Source organism: Equus caballus, chromosome 8 (genome assembly GCF_041296265.1).
Source record: "Equus caballus isolate H_3958 breed thoroughbred chromosome 8, TB-T2T, whole genome shotgun sequence".
NCBI lineage: Eukaryota > Metazoa > Chordata > Mammalia > Perissodactyla > Equidae > Equus > Equus caballus.
This window is the reverse complement of record NC_091691.1, coordinates 65,265,623-65,278,851: the sequence shown is the minus strand read 5'-3', so window position 1 is coordinate 65,278,851 and position 13,229 is coordinate 65,265,623. Positions and strand designations below refer to the sequence as shown.

Genomic DNA, 13,229 nt, shown 5'->3' with positions numbered 1-13,229 from the left:
TGTTCTGTTGGACAATCCTTTTCTCAATGCTTTGGCTAGGGGAATAGGCTTTACTTGGAGCTGCCATGTTGTTCAAGTCCAAAGGTCCCTAGTCAGTCTGCCGTCTTCTTTCCACCATTCAGAGTCCTCCTGTAACTGATTGTTCTGTTATGCCCAGGGGTTAATATTTTAGTTGTAAGAGGGAAGACCTATGAGCAATGGAGCTTCTCCATCTCAGCCAGCACCTTTTCATTCATTTATTCATCAAGGCTTTAGGAGCCCCTACTATGTTCTGGGCACACAGCTAGGAAGTGAGGACCCATAATAAACAAGACAGACATCCCCATCCTCAAAAAGCTTACATTCAAGTGGAGATAAAGGACAGCTATATAAGTAATTACAACAAAGTGTGACAAATGCTACGATAAAGCCTCTCTCACTAATGCCATGGAGTGGAACACAGGAAACAAAGAAAAAGAAAACCACAGGAGCATAATAAGTTGAGCCTCTTTCAAGCCCCACAAATTCATCTTCAAGTAACAGATACAGTCATTAAAAACAAGACTGGGAATCATTTTGATTGCCTTAATGATTCAACTGAGAACATTCTGAAAAGCAAGAGCTATGATGACAGAGCTGTCCTGACTCCATACAACTGCTGACAGTGCCTGTGAGCAGTGGGATCTTTTAGAAATCAATAAGCTACAACAAATAAACATGATCACACCTCTAACAGCACCAGACTGAAGCAGAAAAAATCACTGCAGAGACCTAATTCCTGAGTCTCTACACTTGGAAACCACCAGCTTTTGGTAGAAAGTCAATGGTTCTTCAGTGGGAACAGAGTCTCCATTTTTGGAAACCTGTCCTTATTTGGAAGACTATTGGACAATCTGATCTAAGAAAGTTCTGTTCCCTGGCTTATTTTTACTAAACCAACTTGTTGATACATTTTAGGCCTGCTAAGCGTAGTTATGATGAATAATTCTTAAAGCTGTTCATATAAATAAAACGTGATTTAAGTCCAAACTGATAAAGAAGTCTTACCTGACACCCTGCACTGTGACCATAATTATATTGAATGTGAATAATAAGTAGAATTTGGGAGATTTACTGTAATCTTACTTGGAAAGAAATTAAGAAAGTATCAATATATGTAACACCTCTTAGCATATACATCTTCAACCAAACAGTTATAAGATTTTCAATGCAATAATTCCTAAGACGTAAACTAATAACGTCTTTTAGTCCTTTTTCACTGCATCATAGTAATCAGTAATATAGAGAATAAAATCTAGTGATATATCATAATTGGTGAAAACTCAAATTTTAGCTATTTTAGACTAAGCCATTGATTGACAGGTCTCATGGGCGACATTATGGTGTCATTAATTCATTCCATTTTCATTCATTCATCTATGCTTCAGAGACACTGTATTCTCAAGCTGTGAACTAACAAGCCATACGTGGGTCATGCCACTGGTTGGCAGGTCCTTGTGGAGCCTTCACACTGCCCTTTGAACCCAAGATGTAGGCTCTTTGAGTGTCACTCTGTAGTTTAATGAAGGCTGGCCCATAAGACATCCTTCACTGGTGAGGAGAGTTAGTTGCAAGAGGCGGCTCCCTACCACCCTGACAGCACATAAGTCACAGGCAGGAAAACCAACCCCACAGTGTAGCATAGGAATCATAATCCAAATGATTATAGAAATCATTTCCAATTCCTATAACCCTCCGTAGTGCCCACTCTGAGTCCCTAGTGAGGACTAACATTCCATTTGTCACCATTACACAGGTGAACTGAATGAATATCAGTACCGTATCAAAAAGGTATAATTCCATAAGGAAAAGCATGCACTTTATACCAGAGAAAAGAATAATCCTGAGTATACTACAGAAAATTACTTAAATTATGAATATTCTAGTAGAAAACATCAAATTGACCTCAGCACATTGTGAACTGCCATTTTTTGGAAGCACTCATTCAATTCACTTTAACAAATTTGCTCTGGTCTGAAATGTTCGGTCATAATGGTTTAACCTACTTCATTGAAAAAAGTCTTTCAAGGGAGTAGATAATATGCCATGTCTCCAAATTAAATTAGGAAAAAGCTACACTTACTATTAACAATCAAACAAGTAGAAGGAAAAGGAATTTCTCTGTTGGGGCTTATACCCTAGGAAAAGTCCTCTGTTGCCCTCGAATCGGGCCCTTTCGGCCCCTGGAGAAGTGATGGTGCAACAGCATGGCAGAGGGCGTGGGAGCCACCTTTCTATGGGACAGGAAGTTGCTGGCTGGCTAAGAGTGTGGCCACATTCCTCACTTCCAGATAACAGGTGACACAGCACAGTGAGTGAGCTGAGCCAGCAGGTTGCCTCAGAGGCCAGCAAACCAGGTCCCCCACCCCAGGGTTCCCTGGAATATGTTTATGGAGAAAAGGGGCTTTATTACCAGTTCCCCTGTCCCTGGAGAGCTTGTCCTCCTTCTCTTCCCTCTCCAACGTGCTGCTGGAGGAGGAGATGCTGGAGGCAGAGCAGTTGTCCCTCTCGTTCACCTCCTCGTTCTGCCTCTCTTTCTCACTGAGGGAGGCTCGCTCTTCTGGCTCTTGCTCCAGTGCTCGCTCCACTTCACTCTGTCTTCCCACGTGAGCAGGGGCTATTTCCCGGCTAGCCTCCTCAGCAACCTGCCCCACCTCTGCCTCTGGTTCCGGTTCTGCCTCTGGTTCAGGCCCAGGATCCCTTGCACTTGCTGGAGGAGACAACAATGGAGATTATAATCACAGCAGGAATCTCTTGGAAGTGTCAAGTGAGGTGTCAGAATGGATGTGAGGTTGACTTCTCTGTGCTGGCTGTGGTGGGCAGAATTCTAAAGGTGGCCCCCAAGACTCCCGTCCCCTGGTTGTTCAATCAGGCACGATCTAGGTACTGCAGGGAAAGGAGGCAGCTGACATTCAAGTCTCAAGTCACCTGACCTTAAGGGTATGGAGATTATCCAGGTGGACCTGATCCAATCCAGTGAGCTTTTTAAAAGCTGAGTGTCTTCTGATTAGCAGTAGGAAAGGAAGTCAGAGAAACTAGAAGCACAGAAGGATTTGACACATGAGTGCTGGCTTTAAAGACGGAGAGGCCACATGACAAGGAATGCAAGTGGCCTCTAGAAGCTGACAACGACTCCTGGATGGCCACCAACAAGGAACAGGGACCTCAGTCCTGCAAGTGCAAGAAACTGAATTTTGCTAACAACCTGAAGGAACCTGCAGGTGGGTTCTTCCCAGGGCCTTCTGATAAGAGCCCAGCCGGCACAACTTTGATTTTGGCCTTGTGGTACCCAGGGCTAAGAATCCAGCTGAACCCTGCTGGACTTCTAACCTATGGAAACTATTCAATTTATGGATAATAAATGGGTGCTGTTTGGAATTGCTATGTTGTGGCAATATTTTATGCAGCAATAGAAAACTAATACATGATCCTTTTACCTCTTCAGGAAAAGAGAAAAAAATCCATGGTGAAACAAGCTGACAAGCAAGCAGCAGCCTGATGTTGTATCAGTGGCTAAACCAACGAGGCCTGCCAACCTGTACTTGAGTCATGTTTGCTCACAATGGGAAGTTAACCTATAATTTTGAAAGCTACTTAGAAGAATCACTTATGGGCACAGAACTATTTGTAAACCTTTCAAGACCGGAGTTTTGATGCTTGTACCAAGGTAAAATGCCCAGATTCCCACGTGTGCCATCCTCTAGGGAGCAGGGAAATGGCAGTCTGGCTTATGCATGCTTTTGCTGAGCAAAACTCTCAGCTGTGAGCTGTGGATGGGTAGCAAAATGATTGAGGATACAAAAAATTCTGAGCCCACTGCTGCACATGAAGGCCAGAGGAGGACGGGTTACTCCTGAGGATCTGACCATCAGGGCTGGGCAAAGCCACGTTGCTTGAATCCAGGCAGCGTGCCCCAAGAGCATGTGCTCAAACAAGCAGATTGGGGAGCTCTCTCTCTGTGGAGGTATCATGCCAGCTCCGGTGAGTGAGGACGGCTGGCAACGGGGTGTGCAGAGCAGACCCCGAGGTAGGCCTGGCAGTGGCATTATTATGGGAGAGGAAAGCTTAGGCCTCACTGGGCAGGGAGCCCAGTTGCCCTCAGCTTCCCAGCAAGAAGTCATTCTGCCAGGACTCACTAGGTCCAGCAGACAACCTCCCCTCCAAGTCTGCTCTCAGGCTGCCTTCCAATTGGGTAGGGAAGGAGGGAGACAATGGGGAGGATGACACGCCAGCCTCTCCTTATGTCCTTGGGTAACTTCCAACCACCACAGGGAAGAAATACTCCCTGTGGGAATCCCCCCAACGCCCTTCAGGTAGGAATGGGTCATAGAGGACAGAGGGCCTCTCCCTTCTGCCTGCCTGTGGCTTGATGACACAGTGTATATCTTCCAGCCTAGTACAAGAACCTGCTTCCTGGAGAAACTGGAGGAAGGGAGGACAGGACAGCAAAGGCATTATGCTGTCTATTGGCTGTCCCTGCTGGGTACCACCAATACGGACTGTTATAGGAACTGGTGATATGAGGGCAAAGTTCCCAGGCAGAGATGCACTGTCTGGCAGTAGCAGAGGAAGCCAAAGGGCACAGAGAAATGAACCCACATGCTCAAGAATGGGTGTCAGGCACTTTTCCTTAAAAGCAAAAACTGGGCTGGGTACAAGGAGAGTGAACAGACCTTTGAGAAAAATTCCCTTTGGTGTTGAAGGAATTTTTACGATAATTTCTTTTTCATCTGATAATAGAGTATTTAGCAAAGAGATACAAAACCCCATTCGTTTTACAAGCATGGCAAAAGCATAGTTGTAGCAAGAGCAATGTCATCATTTGGTTGACAGAAAGCATATGTTCTTGCACACATTTACTTCAGAATAGCCACATCAAAAAGAAAATGTGTTTCCAACAGCCTAGCATGTGGCATGCATTTGAGTTTTAATTGGTGAGCATATGGTGAAAACTGGCAAGGGAGCCTCCGTGTGGCTTTATCACTGAAAGAGAGTTGTGCGCAGTTGGTCGCCATGAGCCTGTGTCTACTCACCATCCCCAGGAGACCAGGCAGACAAAGTAGGAAGAATCCACGATTTCATGGTTGTTTGACTCCAGCCTACACACACTCCACTGTTGTGTTTCCTTCCACTTAAGCAGCAACTCTGGCCCCTGAATAGCCAGCGGCTGCATGGACAGGTGTGGTAATGGACATGCAAACTCTAGAAAAGCCACACACTCTTGGGAATAAACAGTACAATTTCACCCCCATATGTAAGGGCCTAACTTCACGGAGTCGGACATTTATATGTGTGATCTGAACAGTGGGGTGGTTTTTCTTTTCCATTACAGCTGGGGAGGTAATCGTCTCCAACACTATCTCCTAATCAGAAAGCATTGACTTGGTGTCCACAAGGTCTGACTGCAACTCTTTGGGGTGTCAGGCTGTCCTAATGATGAACAAATTAAGCAATATTCACATACATTCAAGTCAAGCAAAACCACCAAAAGTGGAGAGTGAAGGTGATAGAGACAGCAAACGTGCATAGCTGCTCATTCCTGACAAGCTCTGTGCTGTATACATCAGGCAAAATGTGGGTCATAACACATATTGCTGCTTTCAGAGGGCCCACCACCTGGCTAGGAACACAGGACATAAAATTCATCAATGGAGGTTATGCTAGTATGTGGCCAGGCACTCCAGTGAGGGTGCTGGATAACAAGTGACAGGGACTCGCTGGAAGGAGCAGCCAGGATCCACGGCAGAGTCCATCTCAAGCTGTATTAATCAAACACAGGAATAATTGCCCAGAGGGCCAAGACCTCGCCTTCCTCTCATGTCAAGAGCCCCCGGCACGGTCCTGAGGCATCTGATCATAAAGTTCACACTGATACTCAGGAAGTACCCAGGATGGCTCTGGGACTGCACACTGAATTCCAGAACATTTCTGCTCCCCTTTCCCATTCTCTTTCCTTAAGACTTCCCTTGTCAACAGCCCCCTCCCACACACACACAACCATTCCTTTTGACTCACTGCCCCAAGCAGATCGGCTGCTCTCTGAGAAGACACAGAGAAAAGTATCATCTACCCACGCTGAGTCCCTAGGAAACTGGAGGAAAAGTCCTAAAGAGAGCTAAGACGTTTGTCAACACCGAGGGGCAAGAACTACTCACAACCTCCCACTGTTGCTAGTCCCAGTATTTAATGAGGCTTTCTCTGGCCCAACAATGGTGTTGGTGGTGACAGACACAGTGATACACAAGACAGACCCAGCTCTCGTCGCCATGGAGGTTATAGAGGAGCAAAGAGATGCCACCCGTCCTGCCATGGCCTCTGCTGGCAAAGATGGCTGAACCCTAGCACCAAAAGACACAGGGTAATCCCAGCCCCTCAGCTCGCACTAGATACAATTAAAAAATATTCATAAATGTGATGGCTGTCCTAACAGCAAGAACACAGTGCTGTAGGAGGGTACGACCAGGGTCTTTGGCAAGGCCTGGGAAGGGACATAAGTCTCTGTGCCAAAATAACATTTAAGCAGAGTCACCAAGGATGAAAGGATTAAAATGGGGAAAAGTGGACACGAGAATCTTCTTGGCAGACGAAAGCGCACATGCAGAGCCTGGGAACACAGGGTGTGTGGAAGGAATGAAAGATGTCCAGTGTCAGGGGCAACAGGCCTTGTAAGGCAAGGTAGGAACCTGCGACTTTACACTAAGGGCAGTGATGGCTGCTTCAGGCAGAGGTAGGCCATGTCTCATTTTGTCTAAGATGACCCCTGCCTACGCCTGCATCACAGGCAAACTATGCTTCCCGCTGGGCCAGTTGAAGCGTGCCTGGTTGGTGTGAGGCAAACAGTCAGGAAACAACCCTGTAGATAAAGAGACTGAGGAGGAAGAGGTGAATGCCAGTTGGTGGGGCTCAAGAGAAAAAGAAAACAAATAAATGGTGCCACTGGAAGAACACATGGGTAAGTGATTGCGATTCTGGACACTGGGAAGAAGTTTTCCATCCCGGAGATCCACTGGGGGAGGTGCTGTGTTAGCACTTGAGGGGAGCAGGGGGCTGCTGGCTCCCTCTGAGGCGCTGTCACTGAGCATTGCACTTGAAGTGTCTACTAAATCCTCAGACCTCTCTATGGGGAGGGATTGCTTACTGCCCTCAGAGAGCTGAGGCCGGGAGGGAATGGTGGAGACCCAGGCCCAGGTGCCAGGCAGGAAGGGGCACGGCCCCCACTCCCAAGCACATGACCGTAAGGACCCAGCAGCCTCGTCTTCAAGGCAGGCTCAGAGTGACTGTGATAAACCAAACTTGCAAGTCAGGAGCGGCCAGGGCTCCCCACACTTGTCCATAACCACCCACGCCTGCCCATCACCTCAGACAGAGGAAGGACACAAAGCTCTGACCGCATCTTCGGGGCTGGGCAGAGGAGGAGGGGAAACACAAGGAGGATTTGGGCCAGGTGCCCGGCAGCCCTTCTCCCTGCGGTGGGTGTTAGTCTGGAAATGAAAGGAGGACATGGCAAGAAGTGCCTGGCAACATAAAAGGCGTCCAGAACTGGGATCTGTCTTCCTGGACCACGTCCTGAGAGAGCAGACTGATGGGATCTTGGCATGGCCAGAACGCATTTAGCAAAGGCCAGAAAAATGTATTTGGCGAGAACCTGCACTGACCTGATTCAGAGGGCTGTAAACTAAACTTTAAGGTTGGAGTAGAGGGTATAGGAGGAGAAAATAAATCAGAATTAAACTGGATAAAAGGATACGGTAATGGATAATTTATGCGATGTGGAAGAAATAATAGGAAAGAGGAGGTCCACAGTATACAGTATTCGGAAGGAAGTAACAAGGAACCTGGTCATCACCACCCTGGGAGGAAGGACCTATAAGCAGAACACAGCCACTAAAGGGCATTTGCTATCCAAAGGAAACAGACCTTACAGAAGAGAGAGGTTGGAGAGTCAGAATGCGAACCCATTAGCACGAGAACCACAGGGAAAGAGGGAAAATTTGAGTGTTTCTGTTGAGAGAATATAAAAGGTGCCCAGTCAGATGACTGGTCTTTCCCTCAAGCAGATCACAAAGCTGGGAGAGAGGTAAGGAAAGAGCAGACCTTGAGGATTTCAGCCAGCTCATCCCCTGTTCCAAGGCAGCGAGGGCAGACATTGACTCATCCTAGCTGGTTCTCTTTCTCTTTCCAACAGCCCAGCACTTGCTCCTCACCTGGTCCCGCAAACCTCACTAGACATCAGGCCCTGCTTGGCCTTCAAGCCAAATAAAAACAAAAGTTACTGTGTATTGAGTGCCTTCTACCCACCAGTGCAGTCCTAGGAACCACATACACAACACCCTATTTAGTTCTCATGTGGACAATATGAAGATTAAAGGAGGAAACATGTTCAGAGAGGTTAGGTAACTTGTCCAGGGCTACACTGCAGGCTGGATACTCTCAGATTGCTCCTCCAGTCCCATTCTCTGTTCTGCTCTGTGTCCTGGGAGGCTGGCCTCTACAGAGAGTACCTCCTGCGTTTGTGTTCTCTCTCACTTTCAGATGGGTCAGCCCCCCGGAGGTGCCAGCAAAGGTGGGAGGAAGGAGAAGCCGGAGTATTTATGCCCCTGCTCTCTCTCCATGTTTGTTCTCAGTTTGACAGAGGTTGTCAGGCCACTGTTTCTGTCCCGTGGGCTCCCTCCCAAGGCCACAGGCCTTACCAGGTCCCAGCCATTCACCAAGTTCCTCCAGGTCTGGAGGTGGGAGCAGGTTGACAGTTTCCCACTGTGGCCGATCTGGTCTCTGGGTGCTTTCCTATCTGCTGATGCTCCCTTGACCCTCTCCACCCCTTGGCAAGCCCGTCCCTCCACTGACTGCCTTCAGACACCCTCTGAACATGTGCCATCTGCTTCCAACAGGACCTCACTGACAAACACAGCAAATGCTAACAGAGCTGGGATCTGAACCTTGATCAGCCTGACTGAAAAAGCTTGAGCTGTTAATAGTGATGTTACACTGTGTGGTCGGTGACTCAGGACACAAAGGAGAAGCACATAATCATTCCTGAAAAACAAACAAACAAAACACACAGTGGGCATGAACCTTCCAGTTCTTCAGTGTCCCTGACAGTGGAGTCCAGAGTGTCCAATTTTTCTTTGAAGAGATAAATCGCTGGTAAAAAAGATCTGAAGTTAATAAGTCTTTGGGTGGCTTCAATTGATTTCATTCTGTGATGGTGTCTCGATGACTTTGCCAGGGCTTGGCTTTCTGACAAGACTTATGAAACCCAAGTCTGGGCTGGCCAGTTCTATAATAGTTGCTCCAAACTGTGTAGATTCCAGGGACCTCCCCAGTTCATAGCTAATAACTAACACCATCAACTTTAAACTTGTGGTCCCAAGAGAAAAAGCTCACAACTTTGAAAATTCTTTAGAATTTGCCTTTGGTCTTGGGCCAGTTTTGCAAAGCTGTTCACTCACATTCACTCTAGAGCAGTGTTTCTCAGCCTTGGTGCTATGGATATTTGGGGTCAGGTAATTCTTTGTGGTGGGGCTGTCCTGTGCATCGTAGGAATGGCAGCATTCCTGCCTTCTACCCACTAGAGGCCAATATCACCTCCTCCCCAGTTGTCACAATCAAAAATGTCTCTAGACACTGCCAAATGTCCCCTAGGGGAAAAATCGCCCCTGGTTGAGAATCACTGCTCTATAGGAATAGTTTCATTAGGAAGGGCCAAATTCCGTCTACTCAAGCTTTACAAAAGAAATACTTTATCATCTGAAAAATACTGTTTCATCAGTCTAATGAATTTGTATGCCTTCAAAATTAAGTCCAGCTTTGTCCTCAAAACTCAGACCTAGATTTTTCCAAACAGGTTTAATTGAGCCTAAGCCACCTCTTAAGATGAAAACCATCCATGGTCAAAAACTATCTTCAACAGCCCCTTTGAAAGGTACCACTTTATAGCTCTTGTACCTACCCTCACAGTTCCAACAATCAAGGTTTTCATTTAGCTTTAATGCCATAAGAAGTACTGGGCTTATAGTCACGAACCATGTGAGCTCCAAAGACAAATCCTTAAATTCTCAAATCACATTTGACGCAGCAAGTCGTCCACACTACAAGAGTCACATGAGAGTCAGGAATGGCTCAAGAATAAAACAGACCCATGGCCCTCATGTCATGCTTACATGGGGACAAACACCTGAGTTGGATGTGGGGAAAGATTACACACACTATTTAAACTGTAATTTCCACTCCCCACTATTGCCCTTGAGAGTATCCTTCTGATTAAGTTCACTTGGTTAAACATGAATATGATATAATTTCACTGTAGTATCAATACAGGACAAAAAAAGAAGTCAGATTCAGGGGCCGGCCCGGTGGCGCAGCGGTTAAGTTCGCATGTTCCGCTTCTCGGCGGCCCGGGATTCGCTGGTTCGGATCCCGGGTGCGGACATGGCACCGCTTGGCAGCCATGCTGTGGCAGGCGTCCCACATATAAAGTAGAGGAAGATGGGCACCGATGTTAGCTCAGGACCAGGCTTCCTCAGCAAAAAGAGGAGGACTGGCAGTAGTTAGCTGAGGGCTAATCTTCCTCAAAAAAAGAAGTCAGATTCAGGTCCAATTATTCTAATATTGATTAACACATAGATTCTACTTCATGCTATAAACAGAAAGTGAAAAGCAATTTAAGTGATTCAGATGGCAATGTCTAAGGAGGTGAGTATACACATCCCGAGTTCAAGAAGGCCAAGGCTGGAGATGCACACTGGGCAGTTTTTAGTGTATGGATGGTAGTTAAAAATCAGGTGGGTGAGGGCACAGTCAGAGGGTGTGGCATGAAAGGAGAAGGTTTCTAGGAAAGAAGCTTAAAAAACAAATCCGACACTTAGGAAATGGGTGGAAGAGTAAGAGGATTGAAACAAAACAATGAGAAAGATTAAGACAAAATGATGAGAAAACAATGATGAGAAATGTAGAAGACATGAAAGCCAAATAACACATTGAGTCTGGAGATTATCTAGAGGATGCACAGGAATCTAGAGCTGCTGGATCTAGAAAGTCAACAAAAAAGTGACTAGAACTTCCCAATGTACCTGGTGGAGGCAGCTTTCTCTGAGGAAGTATCTCCCTCTGGTACAAAGGGAAGACATGCTTACTGCTGAATCTTCGGGATTTGGGGTCCCTAAGCTCAGGGGTCCTCTCAGTGTGTGTGCAGTATCACTTGGGCCTATTCACACCACCTTGTGGGAAATGGGGCTAAGGAAAATAGCATAAATGTTGATACTCTGGCTACTACTATTGCTTTGGGTAATAAAGTCTATTGTCTCTAACCCAGGAGTTTCGCATCTTCTGCCAACATCTATGAAAATCGTGGAAGACTAACTTACCAGCTTGCAAGTACGGTAAAGCCTCAGACTCACAGTTTTTGATACCTAATTGTTGTTTATGAAATTATCATGTTGATCACATAATACCCTTCTTTAACAACTTTCTCAATGCCATTCTGAGCCTTGTCTTTATTTAAGTATCCTTAAGTAAAATTTATACTTTGTCTACTTCAAAAGGACTCAAGACCATTTAATGTTTTAAAATAGGTGCAAGAAAGCACACTGCAGGCAACTGTCATTCTCTATAGGAGGAAATAAGGGAATATTTTGCCTTTTTCCATTTTTAGAGACAGAGAAATAGTAAGGCAGGAAAAATCCAATGATTTGCAAAGGCTCTCAAAACGTTCCATAGCAGGTGTAAAAGCAGGCAGGGCCTTGGCCTTGGGTAGAGTTCCTAAGAGATTTTGTCTAATTGACCAAATGGCATCAAGTAGCAGCAGTCAAGTGAGGTATGGGAAGATGGGGCAGCCCTGAGTCACAGAACCACAAGGAATCTAGTTTCCTGCCAATTCATGAAATACTGGACTGAAGGTGTCCAAAAGCTTTATGCAAGGGAACCAGCATGCATTAAGTTGATGATTGATGATATTCTATTGCTACTGTGCCAGTTGGAAATAGGATACCAGATGTTTCTGATTTCTTCCATGTGGATTAGGCAACCTAGGAGAGTGTCTACACCTGAAGGAGACTCAAAACATGTTACACAACGAAGGTGACAAAGACGCTCAGTGAGTGACTGGTAACAATGACAACAGCCATGATGATGAATGACACCTACATGAAAAACAATTATTCATTTAAATGAACTGCACATTTCATGATATAATTATACGTCTATATTTTATTTCCAGGTTTGAGGATAAGGAGGCTAGAGGAATTGCCATATTTACCAGTACTTTAAATGCCTGGATCTGTGAGAGAAAATATCAGAATACCATGTCAATAAGTTCCATAAATGCCTCCAGGTGAATGCTGGTAAGTAGCCCCCATACTTGATATCTCTGGGGCCAAACAATGAGATAGTTGGAAATACCTAGGAATCAAATTACAGGTAGAAAAAAATCACTATTGAACACATTTTTCCCTGACATAAAATTAATATAGTGTGGCAAAATTTTCAAATGAATTTCTAAGTATTGTTTCTGTGTGCAATATAAAGAATACCAAGCTTAAAATGAGAAAAATAATCTAGCCATTATGCATGCTTTCCTGGATAGATTAGTGGGTGAAAGCTGCTTGTAAACTCTTGACAGCAGCTTCCTTCCACCCGAATGGTCATCTCTCTCCACCTAGCCTCAGGAGGGACTCAGGTGTCAGGACAAGGAACAACAAAGGAACACAGTTCAATCCTGGGACACCCTGCAGGGACCACCACCAACACCGGGTTTTCAGATGAGTGGTTTTCTCCTCTTTGTTTCCATGAAGTAGGTTACCTATATCTGATACCCACTGAGATAATAGGTTACCTTGCTATATCGACTTCACTTGTGGGTACACAGATTGTTATTAATCCTCAGAGTAACTGTCTCAAGAGTCATATTGAAGAACTCCATCCCAATAAGAACACTATACCTATTTCTCTGATTACTCATAATAACTTGTTTCCAGAGTCATCTGTGAGTTTCCTAAAATAATAGGAAATAAACTTATTAGATAGATATTCTGATGTATACCACCAGGCTCAGTGAAAATAAGGGAAGGATAATTAAAACAATGAATGAAGAGAGGGGTCCTTCCATGTTTACCTAAATTGGGTGCTGTCTCTATTAATTACAGCACAGTGCAAATGAGAACACATGTATGTTTGTTCCTCATGTGGGCCTGGCAGTTTCACATGGTGCAAAAATA

At 45.4% G+C, this 13,229-nt stretch overlaps 1 protein-coding gene across 40 annotated transcripts in view; it reads right to left on the bottom strand.

Moving 5' to 3' along the window:
- Positions 1–13,229, bottom strand: part of FHOD3 (formin homology 2 domain containing 3) — a 455,074-nt gene that overhangs the window by 68,304 nt on the left and 373,541 nt on the right. For 35 of the 40 annotated variants that reach the window (XM_070220968.1, XM_070220943.1, XM_070220944.1 and 32 more), the window contains one exon: positions 2,432–2,728. The exons of the other annotated variants lie outside the window; for them this stretch is intronic. In XM_070220968.1, the coding sequence (XP_070077069.1) occupies positions 2,432–2,728 (297 nt within the window). The remainder of the gene's footprint in view (positions 1–2,431; positions 2,729–13,229) is intronic. 40 annotated transcript variants of the gene reach the window in all.